The sequence below is a fragment of the Porites lutea genome, chromosome 9, assembly GCF_958299795.1.
Source record: "Porites lutea chromosome 9, jaPorLute2.1, whole genome shotgun sequence".
NCBI classification, from domain to species: Eukaryota; Metazoa; Cnidaria; class Anthozoa; order Scleractinia; family Poritidae; genus Porites; species Porites lutea.
The window spans coordinates 16,439,097-16,464,562 of record NC_133209.1 but is presented as its reverse complement, the minus strand read 5'-3'; the positions used below and the strand labels follow the sequence as shown (position 1 = coordinate 16,464,562).

Below are 25,466 nucleotides of genomic sequence, written 5' to 3'. Positions count from 1 at the left end.
GTAAATTGCAGACGTTACAAACCAGAGGTCAAGCGACGAACGACCGGAAAATGGTGCTAAAATCATCTTTGGACCGGTTCTTTACTGCTCATAATAAGGTAAAAACATTTCGAAACGGCTTTCTATCTGCTTATTTTAACTTAATGTGGGTTTAGATAAGAGAAGGGACTAAATTTATGTCCGACTCGCAACTTCAAAGTTGACCACGGAAGGTCAAATATCTGCATTTTTAACAGATTTTGTAAAGCTCTCGCGTCGCTATTAATCATTTGCCCAAAGACATTTTTACAGGAATCTGTAGACCATCCTTCTAACATTCAACCACCAGCAGCTTAATCGTTTTGAAGGTTTCGCACATGGTGAAAATTACGTTTTTTCACGCATTACTTTTACTGAAGTAAATTGTATGCCTTCGAAATTAAATTATATTGTATACAAAGAACAGAGCACTATCTCCCCAAATCATTTTAACAGATATTTAGAAGTTGTAAAAGAAGACTGTGATGTTTTAAAGACGGGAGAGTTATCGGTTTTTGCACGCGAGGCTTTCAAACCCAAGTAATAATTGAGTGCCTCAAATGACGATTTTAACGGATTTTGCTTATTTGCATTTATCTCTGAAATAAAAGGATATTTCACCAAAAAAACCATACAGTGATTTTAGTTATACACTAGCCTATCTAACATTAAAATATGAAAGAAATCGAATTTTCCACCCTTGCCGCGATATGTTTGATTTTTACGGACAGGCGCTCTTAAGACGTTAGGGCTTCCAAATGACCAGTTACCCACCCACCTTCGCAGTACGTTAGAGGCAAGTTGGAAAAGTCATAGATAATTAATGTATCTTTTATTGTTCTCAACAGAGAGAATGTTTGCGAAGAAGTGAAACAGGTGACATATAGAACTACAACGTACTTTGAAGAAGATTATGTGATAAAATACACAGTTTGCTGCAAGCTTTTTTGTGCATGGAGATGCGATAGATATAGGTAAGAAGACAAGAGGGCTATTTCCGAATGTTCTTGAAAGGATCATGATTAAGGGGTTGTTTACATGGCGGGAGGAAGATCGAAAACGAGCTTTACGTCACCAAAATAATGTAACAATGAGTAGTCATCGTTATCATCTATCATACTTATCATAATCATAATCATTATATAGTAAAAAATAATACACTGTTTTCACTTTCAGTCCGAAATTCTAGCCAGGAGAAGGAACTATTTGTCTGATCGCATGCGCAAAATCCATGAGACCGCCTTACACTAAAGGCTTAAATTAAGAGGGTGGTGATGGAGAAGCTGGAGCCCCCTTTTTCTTTCTTTCATTTGCAAAACCAACCAACAACTAATAAGTAGAAGGAAGTACTGAATTTATCGAATCTATGATATTGCAGCTATTCATTAAGACTGATTATTTTCGCTTTTAGGAAAAAGACAAGACAAAAAAGTAAGACAGTTATCAGAACGAGGAACGATATCTACCTAGTCTGTTGCGCTGAATGGCGTAGGAAAAGTGCGGGTTCCCCAGACTGTACAGAAGGTTTGATCTAAGTGTTTCTGTTGTGATTTTAACTGAGCCCTTCTCTTTTCTAAGCTAAACAATGAGCTCAGTGTACCGACTGGCTTTTAACATAGGGGCAGATCGGTATGATTTTTTTGTTAAAGGGTTTAAACTTGTTCGCACAGTTAAAACCATCCTTCCATGCCGTTACACATCAGTGTCACTATCTACTACCACACGAGTGACATGCACTGAATTGTGTTGAATTTTGTGCAGATTTCCTCAATTTAAATAGCCTGCAAAGCAGGCGTATTTTGGGGCGAGATCCATGAATTGTTTTCAGGATAACGTTGTCCCGCCATCTTGGACGTTAATACTACCAGAGAGTTGGGACGAGTCAAAAAGTGTTTTTAAGGGAGAGGTAGATGGGTTTAAAATAGGGGAGGGGAGGGGAGGTTTTCTCCTCTCTCCTCCCCGCCCCTCCCCCCTTCCACCGCCCCTCCCCCTTAGTCTTTTTGGTTGCTTTTCAAGATGGCGGCCACGATCAATGTACCTCCGAGTTTTCGTTAAAAAACGTAAAAAACGCCTGCTCTGCAGGCTACAATTTAAATAAGTGCCATGGTTGAAAGGCAAGGAACTTCCCACAACCCCCTACCCAGCAGTGATGACAATTAGGTCTATTAGGAGGCACTGATCGTGTGTGGTTTTGAATAGAGTACTAAAGTGTGACGTCATAAAAATGAATTTTCTGAAATTATGGGATTTGTCAGGATATTCTGAAAGAACAATGTCCAAGAGGCCTACTTGCCAAAAATGAGCATTTGGGCGCAAATTGTCTCTGAGATCGTAGCCCAGTTATGCTTACAAAACTCCATACAAACCCTTCTAAATTTTTTTTGGGTCGACCCAAAAAAAAAATTAGAAGGGTTTGTATGGAGTTTTCTGAGTATAACTGGGCTACTATCTCAGAGACAATTTGCCCCCAAATGCTCATTTTTGGCAAGTAGGCCTCTTGGACATTGTTCTTTCAGAATATCCTGACAAATCCCATAATTTCAGAAATTTCATTTTTATGACGTCATCACTTTAGTACTCTATTATAGCAATCTGTTACAATGGATGCAACAATGGAGGCCGATGCGTAAGTCCAAACACGTGTAGTTGTACAATTGGATGGACCGGACCTACTTGCAGTGATGGTGAGTCGGTAATCCTATATGTAGATAAAGTTTAACAGCGTTACAGACTGGACATATTATGATACTGAAACAGTTTATTAAGTAAAAGACAATTCTTAGTAATTGAAACAGACTGGATACGAAAATATGCTAGAGTCTATGGAGTGCCGAAACATTTTCACGTAAAGCACAATTCACACATTCCAGCCAGAGTACCAAGATGTATATTACAGTGTATGTTCGAGTGTGGAATGAATTGAAGAGCTTGGCTGTATGCGTTTAAAATTAAGTTTTCACCACCACCACCGACGTTAAATCAAGTTTATCCGGTCTCTGTCAAACACCTTCGAGGTTACAAGCAATGGCTTACACACAACCGTGTGTTAAACTACTTTTTTTCTTCCTCTATAGATGTTAACGAATGTGCAACCAATAATGGAGGCTGTCAACAGATTTGTGTCAACAGACGAGGAACCCCAAACACCTGTACTTGCAAAAGAGGTTTCATAAAACATCGTTATGACAGCACCAAATGCATTGGTAAGAGATGTGCGACAAATCTGAAACTTTTTAATAGTGCCATTTGAATCAAGAATACAAAGTAATGATTAAAATATTTTTTTCGCAGATTTTGACGAATGTCAAATGAGCGACTCAGCTTTGTGCACTTGTGCTGATGGTTCGTATGGAAAATGTGGAGCTCAGTGCATTAACACACATGGCAGTTTTTCTTGTTCTTGTGCTAATGGATATAGACTATTTGGCAAAACCAAGTGTGTAGGTATGTTAGTTGCTCAATTTAAAACACTACTGGCTGCCTCCTACACAGGTTTTCCCATAGTGTGAGCACGGTCAAGCGAGAAGCGCGAGAGGGGGGTGATGGGAAGGAAAGGGACGAGACAGCACTACTCAGACATATATCAAGCAACAACAAATATTTTTTCTAGCCACGATTTGTCATTTGAACAGAGTCAAGGCTCTTGTTTTGCCTGCCTGTATATATCCGTAACAAAACATGGTAACATCGGCTAAAATAGAGCACACCCTGGACATCTCCTAAGCTTAAAACAAACCTTAATTTCATGTATTTCATGTGCAGATAACCTAAAAATGTTAATTATGCTGAATGAAAGAACACTTTATTGCAAGAACGTGAAAAAATAAAATGTGCGTCTCAAACAAAATGTCTTAGGTACACCAGTCCTGTTGATCACGAAATTCAAAGGCGATGTGTGACGTCAAGAAACATAAATTCAGAAAATGAAAAACGGGATTTAATGCATGCTTATTCCTTTCTTAGGGCAGTCTGTGTTGTTGCATCGCACTGCAAAGCATCTTTCTGGCATGTTTTTCTCTAACAACTGTTCCAGTTTGTAAATTAGAAGTAATTATTTTAAGCTCCACACTATTTTACTTGAATTCAAAGTCGTGTGTTTCTTAATTTGTCTAATTTATGTCATAGTTCCCTAAAAATCTACTTCACAGCCTCTTTGTTTCCGAAAATCTTTCGAGGGAAGACTAGAAACGAATGGTGTGCTAAAATGGCGGCAAATTTGAACGTTTTAAAAAATTGTAATTCAAATCGAATTTTTTTTTTTTCGAAGAGGTTCCCGAAGCCATGTGTACTTTCAGTTAAAAATATGAGTTTCTAGGTTACAGGCACTTTAAATAGAAAAATATTAGGCACTATTTCTGAACTACAAACATCCTTTCAATTTCAAATCATGTCGGTTTCGGTCAATATTTTCATGTCAGTAATCTCCTAATTTTGTTTGTCGTTTTGTCGGTAGTCAGTTAGGTTTGTCGTCCTTTGCCGCTATTTGGTTAACCTCATTCAGACCCTCTAAGAAAACCAGAACATAAGTTTGCGTCGCATGATGTATGGTGGTCACCAAGAACCCATTGCGATAACAGAGAACGTAAGAAGCAAAAGGATGAATACACTGTGAAGCAGAAAGAGCGCTACAAACGTTACTTTTTATTATTACATGTCTACTTTTAGACGTTGACGAGTGTTTATCAGGAGCTTGTGGACAGCATAGGTGTGTCAACAGGCCCGGCTCTTTTTACTGCATTTGCCGACGCGGATTTCACAAAGTTAAGGGAAAGTGTCAAGGTATTGATAATAATAGAAACCGTTTTTCTCACATGACCAGAGAATATGTTTTGCTATAGCGGGTTCTAACTTTAAACACTATGTACTAAAACGTAGTAAACCTTCGAGAGGGACGTTCTCTCCACAAATGCTTCCCTTCCTGTCCAAGACACAACGTCGTTGCCGGGGTTGTAACATGAAACAGCTACTAAAGGTGATAACTTTTGCCTACACTTTTTCAGGGTTGATGTCTACCGTAAGATATAGGATAGCTCGTGATGGGTTTGATGAAATGAAGTAAAATGATGAACCTTAAATCTGACATGCCTCAATGCTATTGAACAATATCCAGAATATCTATTGTTGTCGCTCATCAGCTTTAGATTCCTACCGACCTTGTTTAGTTTGACGTTTGACCCTAGCCTATGGGGCTGCTGGCGACCTTTTCTAGTGGAGTAAAGGCAAAGTTGGTCCTTATATTGACTCTTAATAATGAGTATTATTATCTTATTGTTTGCCAGACATTGACGAATGCGCCAACAATAACGGCTTTTGTGAACCCGGTCGGTCTGTTTGCGAAAACAGAGCTGGTGGGCATCGCTGTATTTGCAAGCAAGGATTTGTTTTGGACGCTAACGGGCGAACTTGTTCAGGTAATAATCATCAGGTACTTAGCTATGGAGATTATCTTGACAGTAGATAAGGCAACGCTGAGTAGAATATATAGTTGCAAAGATAGCCTGTGAGTAAGCTCTTCGGGGCGCTCTGGCGGCGGGGCGGGAAAAGGAAGGAGAACTTGCAACTAAGTCTCTGGAATTTGAATTCCACTTCCATTTCCCTAGCCTGCGTGGCAGGCGTTTGAAAGGGAAGGGAAAGGGAATTTTAGGCGCGAGAGAAACGCGGGGGGCGCGAGGGGCTCCTCCCTCGCGCGTGTTCTCGCGCCCTAATTCCCTTCCCCTTCCCTTTCGAACGCCTGCCACGCAGGCTACCATTTCCCCTGTAGCTCCCCGTCGACTGAGCTGTCAGATTTCCGCCAATCAGCGCTAAGCGAAAACGAGCGCGAATGTAAACAAACATTGAGAAACACGTGCCAAGGGCGATGACGTCTTACTAATGTTATCTCCGCTAATCAGCATTTCGAGTCGACTTTTTTTATGCAGATTTTCAATTTCCAGAGACGTAGTTGCAAGCTGTCTTTCCATTTCCTGTCCCGCTGCTAGAGCGCCCGGGAGAGCTTGCTCTATCACAGGCTATTGCAAAGATACCGTAAAATTCCGAAAGTAAGCCCCTCCATGTATAAGCCCCTTCAAATATAAGCCCCCCAAACCGGTAACGCAAAAAACCCTCCGGCAAATCGCCCCTCCGAAGATAAGCCTCCAGGGGACGGCCTGTACTTGGAAAGTTGCCCTCAAATACAAAGTAAAACAAAGCAAAAACGGTAAATTTACTTTCAACTATAATTCTAGCCCAATTGATTTTGAGACGCAAATTTCCCTCCGTAGATAAGCCCCTCCGAATATAAGCCCCTCCAAAAATAAGCCCCTCAAAAAGGACCTTTGAAAAATATAAGCCTCGGGGCTTATTTTCGGAATTTTACGGTATTGAACTGTACAAACAGAATCGAATGTCTTCTCAGACCATAAACAGTGGAGCCGTAAATGAGGAACCTTGATCGAATTGCAGTCATCTAGTTATTTAGGCTTATGTGACACCAAAAATTTCGGGTTTATATATCTCTCGCCCCATTTAGGGTAATCCGGTCCAAAATCCTGGAAAGTTTTGCTAGTGGAATCAGGACGCCTGGGCTTTGGAATCCGTAATTCAGCTCAAGGAATGTGGAATCCCGAATCCCGTCAGTCTGTTTTACTGCTTTTAATTTTTGCGCCATGGGATATTAAACCACAGGTAACCCAGGCACTGTGATAGTATCACAGTACGGTTCCAGTAAAATTACAGTGTTTGTATTGGGTAAAAATACCATCCTAAAATTTCTAGGAAATACTAAGTAACGATCAATGAAACTTACTCTGCAGTTAATTGTTGTTGTCCTTATTGCTCCAACGAAGTTTCGTTCTAATTTGCAGTAATTTGTTCAAATTCACTCTATATACAACAATAATATACAAGGTAGGAGACACGAGATGCCATTTTCGCCGACATGCTCTCATTCAACACAATTTTTCCACGACATTCGAACTCCAACGGAAAATAAACATGCGAGGATAGTAGAAATAGGATAGCAGCAGATATAGAAACCAATGAAGCTTTCCCAAATAGAGAAACGAATCCCACAGACTTTGACAAACTCGAAGGATATAATCCAAACAGACCGAGAATATACTCGCCGAAGCAGCCGGGCCAGATCAACGCGCGGCCAAGAAAATGAGGCCTGGGCACTGTACAAAAAATTCCATCCCGGGAGTCCTGAGGTGACCTTTCTGGGGACCGATACATCATTTGCCCAAAGCCACCCTACCCTACCGAAAAAATACTTGATAGAAGGCAATTGTTCTTCCTAGCAGTACCACCCTGGCCTGTTATAAAGATATTATGTCCCTCTCGAACTATATTCAGCGCCTGGCGTTGGTCTACAGAACGTCTATCAAACATCAATAGGGCAAGGTTATAAGGTCAAAGGAAACATCAACGAAGGAGGATTTACAAAACTTAAAACGTGCAAAAAGATATAAGTGAATTTGGCTCTTACCGCGGCATTTGTACAACAACCAAATTCAAAGACAGGTGTCACCAGGGTTCTATCTACGATTTATAGTTTGGGGAGAAGTCGCAAGTGGCTGAAGGTGACAAGCTGCCTAGGGGGGTCCGGAGGCATGCCCCCCCTGAAAATTCTTTGAAATGAATAATTTTATGCACTGAGATGCAATCTGGTACATTTTGAGACACAATTGTGAGAAATGTTACTGTGTGTGCATTGACCTTATCGCGTTTAGGTGATTTTTCCGGTATAGTTACTTATTTACTGTAATGATTTTTTTTGACATTTTTGGGGGGGAAGCTGGGCATTTTGGGGGGGAAGCTTCAACCCCTCAAATACCCTAGACAGAACCCTGGTCACGATGGTTCACATTTTCAACTGATAGAACGTCCGGTTGTATTGACCAGAAGTCGGCGTGTTACGGCGGCATTAATCGCTAAATATGTTAATCCTGCTAGTTCTTTGTTTACTGGTGCACATGCCTTTCACATTCGTCTCAGTCATCGCAATTCATATTCTGTTGGAATTTTCTGTATAATTTTTGACATTAATTTGTAAGCTTTACCGTTCATTTACGATCGTTTCGCTCGAGAGTTCACAGCAACAGTATCTCAGTCATCATCTACCTCTTGTTCAACCTCGTTTTTTAGCCCGCCTCGTAAGTATTCCGCGTTATTATTTCATAGTTTCATTACTGTTATTTGCGTTCCTTAATAAAAGAAATAGGGCGCCTTGTAACTCGGCAAACTATCCTGGTTTTCTTTATTTTTTTTTAGCCATTTAAATTGAGGCGCGTGTGCGGGGTTTGCTCTGGCCAGTTGGGATTGGCTAGGAAAAACAATTGCCTTCTATCAAGTATTTTTTCAGCAGGGTAGGGTGGCTTTGGGCAAATCATGTATCGGTCCCCAGAAAGGTCACCTCAGGACTCCCGGGATGGAATTTTTTTGTACAGTGCCCAGGCCTCGTTTTCTTGGCCGCGCGTTGCCTAGTCCCTGTACGGCGTCTTTTCAGGCCCTCTCGGTCAATGTATTTCGGTGACGTATCCGAGACGAACGGCCGGGAGACGCCTAGACAATCTCGGAGTGCGCATACGTGAGCATTTTTGAAAAGTTCACACGGTCAACTGAAATAATCTATAAATAACTTTGCGCGTGAATATCCTTCACTATTGACACTTTTACAAAAGTAACTAACCTAGTTCGTGTTATAAAAGAACAAAAATATTACTTTGAATCGGAAAGAATACTACTGTATAACGTGCCAGTAATTTCTCTTTTAGTCCATCTTCAAGTGAACCATTAAAATTATAGTCTTTATTGATAAAAAGATTTGAAACAGCAGTTTGTTGACATTCTACCAAATTTAGAGACCAAATTCAACAGCCTGTCCGATTTAATAGTTTGATAAGCTTCCAAATCTACAAATTAAATTACATAAAGTGTTTCGAAGTGAAATGATAACGAGAAATTTATAGGAGCAAGCGAAAATAGAGAAACGAAAGATAGCTTGTCACGTCCAAGAATAAAATAATATAAACTTATTTGACTTATTTCTTTAGCTAACCTTCTGATTCTTGACCAAATAATTTTTTTGCGACGCTGTTTTGCTTAGCCTACAAATAGTTTTTGAGATGAAATAACGTTCAAATTAGTTTAATGAGATAAATGAAAAAGAAAGGCCAAACGACTTTCAACAATGAAAACGTGCATGGAATAAAAATGCTCGTTCCTCTGTTTCTCCATGGCTACTGGAGATCTTTCATCAGCGCGGAAAAGTTATTGACAGCTCGCCCGCTTCCAAAAGCTCCGCCCTAAGTGAGACAAAATGTCTCACTTCTCCGAGTTTGTCTAGGCCTCAAAAACTTTCTCGGACCACGTGACACGGAACGCATCGGCCTCGCATAATAATGAGGCCTAGGGACTAGGCAAGGCCGCGCGTTGATCTGGCCCGGCTGCTTCGGCGGGTATATTCTCGGTCTTCTGGTTTGGATTGTGTCCTTCGAGTTTGTCAAAGTCTGTGGGATTCGTTTCTCTATCTGGGAAAGCTTCATTGGTTTCTTTATCTGCTGCTACCCTATTTCTATGATCCTCGCATGTTTATTTTCCGTTGGAGTTCGAATGTCGTGGAAAAAGTTGTGTTGAATGAGAGCATGTCGGCGAAAATGGCATCTCGTGTCTCCTACTTTGTATATTATTATTGTATATAGAGTGAATTTGAACAAATTACTGCAAATTAGAACGAAACTTCGTTGAAGCAATAAGGACAACAACAATTAACTGCAGAGTAAGTTTCATTGATCGTTATTTAGTATTTCCTTGAAATTTTAGGATGGTATTTTTACCCAATACAAACACTGTAATTTTACTGGAACCGTACTGTGGTACTATCACAGAGCCTGGGTTACCTGTGATTAAACAAAGCGTTTGATGAAAGACATTACCAAAAGAACCTCAAAATTAAAGACATTTTTAAATATCTCCATCCAATTAAGAGATGCGAGGTTTCAAGTGGCTGATATTCCGTCATTTTGTTGCTAAAAGTAGCACAATATAAAATTACCGCGGAAAATTCAAACTTCGCACCAGCTTAGTAGCATTTTGTTTACGTATGCATTTATTGATTAATAGATGGATTTACTTATTTATTTGTCTTCAGATATAGACGAATGTAGCAGTTTTCATGGCTGTCAGGAAAAATGTATAAATACCGTAGGTGACTACCACTGCTCATGCTCAAAAGGATACAGGCTAAAGGACAATAAACGAACATGTAGAGGTAACTATTGTTACATGTATCTGAAAAAGAAAGAGACTCCAGTCAATCCATTTAGTGAATTTTGTATTCCTGTAATAACGGTTTAATCATCTGAGTGTTGTTAATGCCCTCATTGACTTCTCCTACCTCCGTTTTCAAAACAACACGTTCAAGTGGACAAATCTTACTAATCTACTCACCAAGGATCCCAATCCAAACAGATTGAACTCACTTTTCCATCCTTATTTTTCCGCTCCTTGTAAAGTCTCCGCTCTTTGCCAAGTTCGTGGGACCACTTCCCGTATCTGAACTTCATTTCTGCTTCATCTACCACTTTGTCATTGCGTGGATTGTCGTTGCATGCCTTTGGTACTTTATTTTCATAAAATTTCGTGTGAACTTCAAACCGTACCTAGGAATAGACTGCCTTTTGTTTGTTGGTTGTTTCTGGTGCAAACTGGTCCCTCATTCGGCCAACTAATTATAACTAACCGTGTTGCAAGAAAGGTCATTCCTTTTTGCCTCGAAAAAACGTTATGTGAGGGATAAATGAGGCTATACGTATCATGATTATGATTTTATTTATATTTTTAATCAGATATTGACGAATGTGCCGCTGAGGATCTAACTGGCACCAATTACACAGTTAAACTGGCGCACTGCCAGCAGCTGTGCACAAATATGCCAGGAAGCTATCAATGTGCTTGCAGAGATGGATACTATTTATCATACGATCAGAAAAGATGCTTGGGTAAGTTGTCATTTTGGTGGGGTGGCAAGACTTCAATCGGCGAAAAACTTAATTAATACATTATTTGCCTTAAAGGGCCTTTGTGGCGTTTTGCTGACTTCGAAAGGGGAAAATAAAACGTTTCCTTCCCCACCCCCTCCAAGCAATGTTGTGCCGCTGAATGGGTTAACCGGGAGGGGTGAAGATTATTTTTCTCTCCTAAATGCCTCATTTGAGGATAGTGTGTCTCAACGAAAAGGCAAACAGTTTTAAAGAAAGGATTCCAGTCAGACGTGAACTATTTAATTTTACTGCGTCCGAAAGACTATTTTAATCGATCTTATGATCTGGAAAAAGGAACTAATGGGCACAGGCCTTCTCTTTCAAAGAAGAGCCGCATAACTTTCCAAAAAATCCCACAGCAAAATATAAGAAAGGAGAACTGAGACATAATTATTAGCTTCTTAAATTACGACAGAGTCATTATTATTAAATATAAAGTTTATGTTGGAATACAGATTAGGGGACCATTATGACATTTTACTTCCTTTTTTTGAGCGCAGATGTAGATGAATGCACGAAGGAAAAACATTTTTGTGATCAAATCTGCCATAACACCATTGGAAGTTACCGCTGTTCATGTACCGTCGGTTACAAACTTAATGTTGATGGTAGAACTTGTGAAGGTATGTTATTATATCATAGAAGTAAACATTTATTTTTGCTATAATTTTAGCCCCTTACTCTGCAAATAAATGTTGCCTAAACTTCTAAGCTCAGAACCTGGCTAGGAGTTGTTACTAATTCAAGTTTTTGTAAATAAAATTCCTTGGCCTCTATAGTTTGTGTCTTCTAGCTGGAAATCTTTGTAAACAGATATTTATCAAGTTTTCTCCCTTTTTAAGGCTCCCATATAAGGGATACCATATTTGGAATGGCGTTTTTTAGTAATGCCAATTTAACATTATTATATTGTGGCTTTTTTAAGTCGAATTAACACTAAATTATGCCACCTCTAACGAAGGTGTAGCCGGGAATTCAAATGTTATATCACTTTGAAGAGTTAGTTAAAGGCAAAATGATCAATGCACACACACACACACCCACACACATACACAAAAGTTTCGCATGAACTCAATTTCATAATTAAAATATGATCCATAAATAACTCCTCCTATGTGTCTTCAGCCGAAAAACGGCATCCTCAAATAAGCAGTACTCAGCCGAAGGGTATAACGTGTGTAATGATCTTTGTTTTAGGTTTGCCTTGTGAACACATCACTACGCCTCTACACGGACAGATGAATTGCTCTGATTCAGTTACAAATTCCACATGTTTTGTCTCCTGTAGTCCCGGATATAGCCTTTCTGGTTCTCAGACTCGAATTTGTCTACCTTCCTCTCGATGGAGTGGAGTGAGATCATCTTGTGAAGGTAAAACAAAGTTACTAATTCAGTAAAATTGATGATAGTAACATAAGTTTAAAACTTGTATCACCAAACACCGCGCAAAAGAAAGTATTACCGATTGCCGATTGCATACAAATATTTAATAACTAACAGTGCGAAATATAACCAAAGTCGAGTACTGGAAGTTCAATCCCGATCCTCAGTTCATGCGAATTTGAATGCAGACAAGCAAGGCATATGAGACGACGTCCCTGCTGACAGGAGGAACGTTGACGTTTCTTTTACCTCTTGTATGCAGACTCAGTGTTTGTCAGTCCCTAGCCTGTTCTTTGGCTCCAGATGTGGGCTCTTGTTACTGGCAGGATGATCCGGTCGCCTATATTAAACAAAAAGCTGCAAAAGCTGACTCTCGTGATTTTTCGAGTGAAATTAAATGCCATTTGATGGTACTGAGGTGATCTTTGAAAGTGGTCAGAGATTTTATGAAAAAGTTCTACAGCTAAAATTATGCGAGCTCAGAGTAGTTCCTATTCCCTTAATATGATATGTTGTGTTGCATCTAGAAGAGTCAAAGCGGTGACTGTTATGTCTTGGGTTCGAAGTAATACTGTGGAGTACGTATTCAAGATAGGCGAAGTGCTAAGTTCACACAACTTCCGCAAGAAAGCGCCGTCGTGTTTTCAACTCATATAATAATAATAATAATCTTCTTATATAGCGCTGTTTTCTTCTGAACCAACAGCGCTTTACAACAGTGAATGATAAAGAAAACTAATTATAAGTAACATAAAAAGCCTGAAAATACGTAATACTTAATGATTCTTACAATTCAAAGTAATTTCTAAAAAGGTACGTCTTAAGAGTGGATTTAAAAGATTCTGCTGACTTACAACGTTTTATACTGTGGGACGGTATTCCACAGTTTCGGGGCAATAAAGGAGAAAGCTCGCTCATCATATGTTTTAAGATGGCAGCGGGGCTGTACCAGTAGTTCTTTATCAGACGAACGTAATGTCCTTGATGGTCTATAGTGAATTAAGAGGTCACTTCGATAGGATGGCGCTAGTTGATTATAGTTCAATAGTTCTATCAATCAATGGATAGAGAGTTTCTTACATCAACGACAACAAAGAGTTGTATGCGAAGGGGAAATGTCGTCATGGGTTCCAGTAACAAGCGACGTACCTTAAGGATCCCTGATTGGATCTATACTATTTTTAGTGTATATAAATGATCTCCCAGCCAAATTACAGTCCAAAGTTCGACTATTTACAGACGACACTATTGTGTATATGGCTGTGACTAACGAAACCGATACTGCCATCTTACAAAAAGATCTCAAACTTCTTGAAGAATGGGGAAATAGATCACAGATGTCTTTCCACCCGGACAAGTGTAATGTGCTACCGAGTCACACGGTGCAGGAACCCCCTCACCCATGATTACATCCTACAAAACCAGATCCTTAAGGAAAAAGATGCAGTTAAATATCTTGGCGTCACTGTACGCCATAAGCTGTCTTGTAACGAACATATAATAACAGATCTCTTAGCACAGGTGTAATATGTTCATGTTTACGTGAGCCTGTTAGAAGTCGGGCTGCTGAATTCTGCACATACTGGAGTTTTCGGACTTGATTCTGCCGAAAAGCGTTAGAGTAGTATATTATAGTGGTCAATCTTGGATGTTACGAGTGCGTGGATCAAAGTTTCACGATGACGGAAAGAGATATGTTTACTGATTTGAGCAATGTTGCGCAGGTGGGAGAAAGCAGAGTGACATATGCTGTTTATTTGTTTGTCATAGACATGACAGTGTTGAACCACGCACCGATATTCTTTGCTGATTTCGAGGAGTAGGTCATCTGAGCAAACAAGAATAGATTCTAGCGGGGGTTGTGGTCGATGACGGACGTGCAAAACAAGGAGCTCAGTTTTGTAGTGATTGAGCATGAACTTATTGGCTGACATCCAACTGTTAACATCGTGAATGCATAACTCAATGCGCAGTTTGGATGTAGTTGGTTCGCTAGCAGCACTTGGCTTGAAAGACAAATAAATTTGGCTATCATCTGCATAAGAATGATAGTTCGTGTTGCGCTTATTGGTGATGCCTGTGAGAGGTGAGGTGTACATGGAATACAAGATGGAACCCAGCACTGAGCCCTGGGGAACACCACAATGAGATTCCGGCTTGATGAGCGCTCAGTTCCGATCTTCACGAACTGGGTCCTCTCGGACAGATAAGACTGTATCCAACCTAAGGCTTTCCCAGTTATTCCGAAACGATGTTTTAGCCTAGTAATGAGAATTTCATGGTCTGCCGTGTCGAACGCCGCTGAGAGGTCTAGTAACACCAATATACACACTCTCCGTCGTTAATGGCACTTAGAATGTCATTGTGTATTCGCGTAAGCGCTGTTTCAGTGCTATCGCCTTTCTTATACGCTGATTGAAAAACATGTAGCCTTGCATCCTCAAGGTGATGATTGAGACGCACAGCTACAACCTTCTCGGTGGCTTTGGAAAGGAAGCTTAGGTTCGAAATAGGTCTGAAGTTCTTGTATACTTCATGATCTAGAGACTCCTTTTTCAGTATGGGGTCAACGACAGCTTCTTTGAAGGCTGTAGGTACAATCGCAGTGTTGAAAGACATATTAACAATGTCAGTAATTACAGGTAGCAGGGTGTCATAACACTCTTTCATTAAGATGGCCGGATTCGGGTCTACAACGCATGACTTCGAAGACATAATTTTCAGAAGAGAGGACAACTCATTTACTGATGTCGGGGAAAACTCACAAGGTTCGTTACAGGTGTCAGGGAAAACCCAGGACAGTTGTCGTTACACACTGTGTTAATATTCAAACATGAAGAGACTGTTGCAGGTGGAAGGCTCATACGTATTCGCTGCACCTTGTCACTATGTATTGAGAGGATTCTAATTTGCAACTTGGTCAACCATAGTTATGCTTTTCGGTTGTAACAATCCATCCTGTTACATCGTTTAATGTTGATTAACTGTTTGTTTGCTTTCGTTGTTCCTTATCTAACTTATTTTCAATTCTTTCACCTTTTTTTTCAGCGAAGCATTGCAGGCTTTTGAAACCAAGGGGAGCAGGCCATTCTCTGTCTTTACCCTGCTTTACCTCGTTTGGTTCAAAGTGCTACTTTGGATGTGCGCCCGGCTTCGTTATGATAGGAAACGGACAAGCCAGCTGCAGCAAGGTGACCAGATCTGGTGAAGTTACCTGGGTAGTAGATCAATTTTCCTGCAAAGGTAGGGTCTAAGCAGTGTTACGTTCTTTTCGTTTTTACAACAAAAAGTCAAAGATACCACTAATCTACTTTAAGTGTTTAGGTGAAATATGTCTTTGTCAAACTGAAGTGAATTCGTTAAATGAGCGAACGTAGTCAGTTTCAAATAGGATCTCAACGTCAAAACTCTTACTAATAGATTGTAATAATTCCTTTCAGCAAGAATTGCATTAAATTTTACTACTGTAATGTACAAAGGGCATAGCCCTACCTGGGTACCAGAGACCATTCATACGCCGTTTTTTGTGTGGATTATTCGTCGTCAGAACGACAATCTGTCATAGTTTTTCCTCACCCACGCACTTCACTGACGCATGCGCCTTTTTATTTAACAGATATAAAAAGCTGTACACCAAATCCTTGTAAACACGGCGGAAAATGCATCGTCCAGGACCAAAGCTTCTCATGTGACTGTGCAGGAACTGGTTACAAGGGAAGCGAGTGCCAAAAAGGACTTGTCAAAACATCTGCTTTTCCAAAGTTACCAGTAAGCTTCAAGTCCGAGGCCCTTTACCTATCAGCTCGACCATCTAAAAAGCTGAACATTGTTTTATATGCTGAAAATGAGGTAGTGTTCTATCCGTCATCGTCTCTTGAGATTACATTTCCGGAAACCAAGCGAAAATTCTTTGTCCAAGCTGGCAAAGCAGGCGTTTATACCATCTCTTATAGTTTAGGAGGTCCCAGTGAGGTTGATTTCGAGGTGCCAGAACCACGCTCTTTCTTAGTCGAACCTCGCGTAACGATCAATGATAGTGTTTATTCAAAATTGTTTCTTCGTAAAGGAGGACTGCCAGTTGGATGTAACCAGCACATCTCTAAATCCCTATCCTGTGAATTACGATTCATCTCTACAAATGGATGGACTGGCGGTTCTCCTTCCACCGAAGGAATAGTCCATATAAGAACCTCTTCCAATCATTATATACCACTTTCAGTCGTTGGTTTAAGTTTCGATAAACTTAAAACTTCCAACAAGTTGTTGACACAAGTGGCAGCTGCACGCATTTCATCCAGTGGTGTCCTCGGTGATTTATACACAAGTAATGGGACTTGCATCCAGAAAGAATTGAGCTCTGACAATCTCTTGGAGTTAATGAAAGATGATGCCCTGGTCTCTTCCTTCATGCGCACATTTTCCAAGATGGCTCCTAAATGGCTAGTTCTCGCCACTAGCGAGGAAAATGAAGCTTTTGACATCCAAAATATCAAAGTAAACTTGGCTACAAAAGCATCACTTAAAGAGGAACATTGCTCAGGCTTTCCACTCAATCCATTGTCAAGCATTGCCTACTTCAAACCAACAGCAAAATATGAAGTTCATGTTTCCGACGATGCAGTGTCCCTGTTTGCGGAAGGAGACACTTGCTTTGCAGCAGACATTTGCAAGCAATCTGTCTTTATACATTTTTCCAAGCACTCAGCCAATGAGCTAATCAGGCTAACAGCGTGTCAAGAAATGAAAGATAAAGGCGTCGAGATCCGAGTAGATACACTTGGTGTTTTGGAGAGTCCAGAAATTTATGATGTTGAAAACAGTGAGATTTGGAATGGGACACACTTCGTTAAGGCATCACCCTTTGCTTACAACATGTGGTTAAGGGGAGACGTAACTTGGAAGATGCAAATACCAGCAAAGCTAGATTTAATACTTCATGTTAAGGGAGAGAGTTATATTCACTACGAAAACATTGATGACGTAAGTCGATTATATGATCAACGCTAATAAAACGTATTTTCTCTTGCAATGTGGCTCACTCTACACGTGAGGTCAAACTTTTAACTTGCTTCACATTTTTCTGTTTTTAAGACTGCATTTTTATTCTAACTTTTGTTTGTGTTTTCTCGCAATATAGTTATTTATGGATCGCCTAAGCCGACCACTAGACATTGTAATAAAAGGAAACGCCTCTGTTGGCATTAAAGGAAGAGCTCTGGGTCAGGACTTCAATTTAGAAATTACTTCTATGCACATGATAGGAAAGGCCAGGCTTGGAGGTAAGACCTACTGTTTATATAGCAACAAAGAATATTAGACTTAATAGTAGAAATGAACCAAAAGAAATGTTTGGCTGCCTGGCTGTTAGGAGCTGGGAGGGCGAGCATTATCAAGACTTTCGAGAAAGTTATTCGTCCCATTAATTAACGCCCGCAGAATGAAGTCTCTCGCGACTTCGTCGCTCACTCCTCTTCTTGGCGGCCTGAAAATGTCGCTTCACAGCTTTTCCTCTGGTGAGGTAGACTTTCGGCAATGTTTAGTCCTATACAAACGCCGTTTCACTCTTTGAGAGAAACATTTAATTCGGATAGGAAATATGTTGCGCTAGTAAAAAAAAAAAAAAAACTTAGAAATTAAACATGCAAAGGCACCTCGTACTTAAATCATGAAGAATCAGCAACTTGTGCTTGTACAATGCACTCAGCCATTGTAAAATTGACTTACATCCGACATGACCAATCGATAAAAATGTCTTTTCGTTAAAAAGGTACTCTTTCCCGTATTCATTCCTATACATATTTTGCTTTATTATTACCATTATCCTTTACACTCGAAAGCAGTTTCTTTACTTTTTTTTTTCTCTTTTTTTTTGTCCAATTCTCAGATGAGAACAGCTGCCAAGATAGGATGCAGGGTGTGTTCCTGAGTCTTAAAAATTCCGAGAATGGTGCATTTCTCAAAACACCTTTCTATCCTTATTTGCGCGCTGCAGAAAATCAACAGTTTCACGTTACAGCACTCATTAAATACAACGGAGGTGCACGAGATAGAGTCACTAATATAAGAGAAATACGGCGCAGCTTGACAAACCTACGGTTCCTCGTACCAGAGCTGGAGGACATTTTCCAGCAGTCAATTTCAATGCTTCCAGAACATAAGGCCACCCTAGAAAAATGGATTCAGACGGGTACCGTGTTAAGTGGAAAGGTTCGCGAATTCCGTAGGGTGCTGTTTTTCAATCGAGCGATTGACATCAAGAAAGTCAGAAACTTGGTGGCTGACATCAATGCAAAGATCTATTTTGTACGAAAGAACGTAGAGATTCTAAAGTACCGCTTGCTGTTGAAAAAGGCAACCTCACCTTTACTTACCATGATTGAAGACTTTCAGTTAGATTTCCCAGACTCTCTACACTTAAAGTTCGGAGGAGAGAGCACTGAGCAAACCCTGCTTGGCGTAAAAATATACCTTCGCTGTGATCTCTGCATGAAGAAGCTATGTCTGGAGAACATAACTGCAGTAGTCACATTCCTTGACAGTAATGGGTGTGGCTCCCATCTATTTCCCGGGACAAAATTTTATGTAAGTGGCAAGGCGCCAAAGATGCTGTCTTTGAGCCCAGGTAAAATCCTAATTCTTCCAGAAGGACAACCTATTAATATCGTTTTTGAACGCGACTCTGAGCATTTGTCTATTGAATTTGGAGTGTGGATACGAATCCTTGGTTTAAGTAAGCTGGCAAATGCGACTTTAGACAAGACACAGCTATCAGTAAAAGTTAAGGGGGAAATTTTTGAGAAATTCTCAACAGAGATGAATGTTTCTGCAAGAATCGAAGAAAAGCAAGATTGGAACTCACTGCTCTTTTTGGTGGAAGGAAAAATGCTGAAATCATCTCTTCTTCCAAATATGCTGCAAGGGGCTGTTAATAAATATTTGCATGTTCTCGCAGAAAACGCCCAAACGAGGATTCAAAAAGCTGAGAACGCTAGTATGAACGCCAAAAGGAAAATCAAAGATGCAGAAACGATTCTTGAAACGAAGGAGATCACCTTGGCTAATGTCTCCAGGATATTGGAGGATAAGACGAACAATCTCGTTAAAAAGCGAATTGCATATGCTCGGCGTAAGATACAATTCAACTCGACGCTTTTGCGCTACCTACACTTCAAGGATCAAACCCTGTGCGAAATGAAAAACTGCGAAAATGTCGACTTAAACACTTGCATACCTGACGTTTGTAGAAAGGAAATTAAAACTACATATACTGTACCCGACTGTAAGGAAGTTAACAAGAAAATCAATGTGGTTCGCCTAGAAGAGGTTTCAGAACGGGCATGTTACAAATATCAGACGCCCAAAAAGTACTCTGTTCATGGAGGAAGCTGGTGGAGCAGTCAGAAATTAACTGTGAGTGGAGGAGAAACAAAAAAAAAATGCTATAATAAAATCAGACATGAACGAAAAACTAAAGAAGTTAATGTAAAGAAGTTTGAATGCGCAGGCAATCCCAAGGTTTTAGACAGTATTTCCGGTTACACTCAACCATATGAATGTTGCAACAAAGCGATAACCGAAAAGGTTCAGATTTTGAATCCTCAATGTGTTCGTTACAACTCAGATTGTTGGGAAAACATGACCGAATTTAGCCAGCAGCTAACACGACAACACGATAACAGAAGCGCGCTCTTTGCAGATTTTCAGTATTTGTCTGAAATGGGACAGCAAGTAGATTTTGCTCAAATGGAAGTTAACACGGCACGAACAAGAGTTCGCTTAGCATCAAATCAGGTCAAACTTGCCCGAGCCTTGCTCCAACAGCAACAATATGCTGAGAAATCCATAAGTATTAGTAAAATCAAAGACCAAGAGCAGCTTGGGATAGGACTGGCAAACAAAATGAAGGCTCTAGGTGGTAAGGAACTGATCTCGGTGGAAAGTCTTTTGTTCTCGACATGGATGACCTCGGCCACCAAATCTTTGTTACCGTTCCTGGCATCTGTAAAGGATGTTGATGGGCGTAACAAGTTTATTGAGTTTCCAATGGAATTTAAAAGACTTGAATACTCCATAAACTCAGCTTCGAAACTTATCATACAGACAATCTTTGGAAAAGTTAATACTAGAAAAAGAAGATCAACGCATGAAGATTTTGTGGAAGACGAACTTGGCATGGACATTGGGCAACGTATGTGCTTTTTCTCCCACCAAGCAAATGCTTTCTTTAAAGATGTCATAGACTCTTTGGAATTTCTAATTGAAAGTGCAAATGTGTACTTTAAGGACTTATCTTCAGGAATCAATGAAGTTGATTCGCATTTTAAGGATTCGGTAGACAAATCCTCCTCGCCTGGTCGAAAGATTCAGACGTCCTTCAGGGAGATGATGGAGTCCCTTAAAGATAATTACATGTCTATCCGAAGTGAGACAACATGGGAGAGTATGCTTGAAAAATGGCGCGACCATCTCAATGTTTTGACAAGCAACAACAACTTTACAAAGTGTTCAGGAATTCAGGATTGTTTGGACTACTACTTTCATAATTTGGAGGAATTCTATCTCTTCGAAGACAGTCAACGAGCACTCGAGATAAAGCAGAAACTACAAGAGATGAAAACTCTTTTCAATAGCTTGTTACAAAGGAATTATTCACTTGCCGAAGTACAAGAAATTGTTTTTAAGGCCACAGCCTTATTAAACAACACAAACGACGACTCAGTGTTGTGCGGAACCAGTCCAGTCATTGTAAAAAGCTCGCCTGCGGAGGTAGTGGTCCTGACAGGTGACACAGTAAACCTTACATGCTTAGTCTCGAACTCAAACGAAGTAGAAATCGTTTGGATTAAAAACGAAAGAGTTATAGAGGACATGAACGATGAAGTGTTTGTCTTAAAAAATGCTAACACGGAAACTGAAGGAGTATACCATTGTGAAGTTTCTAACAACAGAGGTAGCACAGTTTCTAACGTTACCATTGTGGTGGTGCAAGAAGCTCCACGAATCACAGAGCATCCACGTGACGTTCGCGTTCTAGTGGGAACTGAGACGTTGTCAATGATATGCAACAGTGACGGGGTACCTAAGCCAACGACAGAGTGGTTTTTTAAGTCACGCATGGACAAGGTGATACGAATGAATTCCTTTGGTCGCATATTAACAAAGAAAAACCTCTCATCCCAAGACTCGGGATTTTATTATTGTAATGTTTCAAACATCCATGGGACAACAACAAGCAGAATGGCGAGGCTCAACGTTCTGAGATTTACCCCAGGGAAACCACGAATCGCCGTATCACTGAAATTCGCCCGATGCGCATTTGACAGTTTTCCAAATAACGCGTCAAACTGTACCACCCATCACTACACACCACCCCTACAACTCAATTATACCGGTTTTCACACTTTCTTCAGAGAAATGACTGGTAAGATGAGGTGGGCATGGAAACAGATAGAGAGACTCGATTCCAGTCCATATTCAGATGTCTCGTTGTCCTTTGTGATCACAGCCAATGGAAGCAACATGTCATCAAATGTCAGTTCAGACATTATCGCTGCTTTGAACAGCTTTTCCCTTTCACGTTCCAAACTTGCCCGCGATTTATGGTCTTTTCGCACTGCTTTAGAGGAAAGGAAATTTCACTTTATTAGGAAAAACGAGCTTATCGTCCTCAAAAATGGAGGTTTTGCTGCTGAGCTTGTCACCCAAAAGTGTCTTGAAGGAAAAGAGGCTGATGAAAATGGATTTCTTTGCGGTGGGTATTGCTCCATCCTCTAAAATTTTAGTCAGTTTCTTTTCAAGTTAAGTATAAAATATCTAGTCAAGAACAGTTTGAAGTAAAACGACGTGTGTTTATCAATATTTTTACTATTTGTATATTTATTATTTTTTTATCTTAGACATGGGAAATTTTCAATTCTGATATCGTCAGGTAATGGACGTTTCTCAAACTCGAGGCTGAATAACGAACTTCTGTTCGTAACTGCCTTTCCTTTTTGGTTCAAGTTCAATGTTTTGTTCCTATTTTGCAGTAAACTGTGCACCTGGATATTATGGGAGGTCAAATGGTTCATGTGTCCCTTGTCCTGTCGGCACATATCAGCCAAACGAAGGAAGTGCAGAGTGTAACAAATGCCCATATATACGTTCTCAAACTGAACTTGGAGCTGTTCTAGAATCGCAATGTATCGATATTTGTGAGTCTGAAAATTGCTTTCTATGCCTTAATTAAAAAGAAAAATTTAAAAATGTAACTATTGCTGTGCTATAAATTAGTAGGTAAAATCTTTGGAGAAATTTCGCCAAAGTTTCATTCGCTTACAAAACGTTTTGTGTGGTATACGTCATTCCGATTTGTCAAAGACAGAAGAAGAGAGTATTTTTTTGCCTGCGTTGCAGACGTTCTAATCTTCTGTACAGAGCAGTTTAAGAATGGTTTTGACGAGTGCGCGGGCCGGATGCAACGTAGTCTGCTACACAGCCGTTTTTAATGTCGTCACGCAATGCTCCTCCCCACTAGGGAGGAGCGTTGCGTGACGACACTAAAAACGGCTGTGTAGCAGACTAGATGCAACGCAGCCTAATTTTCTCTGATCCTGGAAAATGAGCGCTATTTCCTGTTTTCATTATTTTGTAGCTATTCCCTGCAATCTTTCAAATGTCACTATTAAACACGCCCAAGTGCCAGAGAATGGAAAGACGCGCTATCGTACTGGTGAAACGTTGCTGTTGGGTTGTCAAATCGGTTACAAGTCGGTAGGAAACGGTTCACGAGAATGTTACGAAGGGAACTGGACGACACAGCAGTTTTTTTGTGAAAGTGAGTACAGTTGTATCTTTCCATTTCAGGCATATCTTTTGGAATGTGACTTGCATTTTGCAATAGAACCCATCCTTCTTACTTCTGCTGGTTATATATCACTGCAAAATCGAGGTGCGATGGTAAGACCTAAAAAGTGTAAACGTTTCCAGCTGCGTGAGCACCAAATAAGTGTTCAGTTAACAGTAACAATATGACGTAAATAAGACCCTGAATGCCCTTAGAAACACCAAAAAGGGTTACAACTACCCTGAATTGGTTTTTATTTTTGAGGTAACCTTTATCTCTCTCTTTCTCTCAATTCAGAAACGTGCTTTCCACCCTGGACTGAGTTCAAGAAACGTTGTTACTTGGTGATAGATGTGCTTTCGTACCGGTGGAAGGACGCTTATGCTGCGTGCCGGTCCCTCAACGGTTCGCAAATGATAACGATATTCTCGGAAGAAGAAAACGATTTCGCCGCTAACCTTGCTAAGGTATTTACTTTTTTATTAAGAATTTATTTTGCCGCAAACAATTATCGGCGATTTTTCAAGAACTACTAAAACTTTTGAAGGCATCAAAGTCAAACCGTGTCCTTTTCGAGTTTTAGAGAGAGAATTTTGACGTTCAAGTTAACATCAAGAGAGAGAAAGGATATTTTCTTTCAAAAAATAATTATAAATATTTAAAAGCTTAGATTTTAAAAGATATAATTTTTGAGGTTTTAGCTGCACTTTTGACTTGTAATTGAGGTGTGCTACATTCGTTGGGTTGTAGCGGAAATAGGTCGAGTCAAGGCAAATGCAACTTAAGAGTTAGTCCAATGAATTGCTCGGTGAACATATTTAAAGCCATGTGTCAGACTTAACCACATAAAGTACTTAATTAAATTTTAGGCTCATATCAAAGAGAAAAACGTGACCCAGGTACAACTGTGGCTTGGTCTAACAAAAGAAAACATCCAAAGTCCTTTTCAATGGGTGGATGGACGAACCTTATTATATGGAAGCTACACCAACTGGTCGCCAGGAGAACCCAACAACGCTCATGGCCGCGAGTTGTGCACTGAGATGCTGGTATCAGGAATGTATGGGACTCATAAGTGGAATGATATAAGATGTGACACCACGGGATTCAAGACGATTGCCATTTGCGAGAAACCCTTGCGAGCTGGTGAATAAAACGACTTCGCGGATGCTAACCATAGAATCACGCTTATACTTATTGTCCGAACACTCTCAGTCAAAGTAGGCTAACAATACAATATACACTCAGACAAAGCAATTCGGGTCTATTTAGCGTTTATCTAGACAGGCTAAATAATAACATAAGTATTTTCAGGATGTCTTATTTGCTTAGCGAGGAGTTTGCGAGGAGGCCCGGCTAGCTCCTTCTGATAACATGCAAATTATAGCCTGCGTAGCAAGCGTTTCCGCGCGATGCAAATTGAGGCATCATTTAAGTAAATTTTGGTATTAAATAAAAATTTTCTGTGTTCGTGTGAAAGGTTTTTTTTGTTCCTGGTTTGTTGTTTTTAGAATATGCATTTTTTTTTTCATAGTGTAGTTTCATGATAAAGGACGTGACAAGAGAGCCGGCGCCTACGGGGCTGCCCACAATTTCGAAGAGACGCCTTGAAAGACGTATGTCAACGGAATTTTCGTCTCTTCCATCGGTTTGTTTAGTTCATTTTTATAGTAAACGTTTATTTTGAAAAATAAAACACTTTGGTAAAGTGTTCGGACGTCAAACGATCAGCAATGGACTTCTGAATTTTAAAAATCTGTAGTTCTAGCAGTGGACCGATGTAAGTTGTCAGCGATGATTTTTATTAATACTTAAGATAATTTATAGTGTGCGAAACAAGCCCTTCTTTAGATTAAAATACTTACTCAAAGTAGCCTAGACACGACAAAACGATCTAGCCAGTATAAAAAGTGGTTTTAACCCTCTAGGGAAATGTTCTTTAAAAGAAAATTGAACAGAATGTTATAACTGACTTTTAACTCAAAGTAATTGCATGTATAGGCTTAGATTCTTTCATTAATCATTATTACAATGTATCGACAAATTCCTTGTACTCTTTCTTTTTTCTACAATAGTTTTCTAAGTATTCGGTTTAATCCACAGACCCAGTAAAGTTTTATCGGTACCATTGATCACGGGTTGTTTGTGCATTTATTGACTCGCTTTCCGTATGCTCCGCTGCCAGGGTATGTACTTTAATTAAAGATATTGCTATTGTA

The 25,466-nt window shown here is 40.0% G+C and overlaps 1 protein-coding gene across 1 annotated transcript; it reads left to right on the top strand.

Moving 5' to 3' along the window:
* The first annotated feature begins 50 nt into the window (after window positions 1-50).
* On the top strand, window positions 51-25,466 carry LOC140948948 (uncharacterized). Its single transcript, XM_073398203.1, has 20 exons — window positions 51-145; window positions 867-992; window positions 1,430-1,542; window positions 2,607-2,702; window positions 3,093-3,221; window positions 3,310-3,462; window positions 4,684-4,797; window positions 5,298-5,429; window positions 10,148-10,267; window positions 10,845-11,021; window positions 11,540-11,662; window positions 12,237-12,410; window positions 15,471-15,665; window positions 16,039-17,402; window positions 17,560-17,701; window positions 18,307-22,173; window positions 22,451-22,615; window positions 23,056-23,238; window positions 23,545-23,714; window positions 24,117-25,466. The coding sequence occupies exons 1-20, from the start codon at window positions 51-53 to the stop codon at window positions 24,399-24,401; spliced, it is 7,923 nt and encodes a 2,640-aa protein (XP_073254304.1). The 3' UTR covers window positions 24,402-25,466.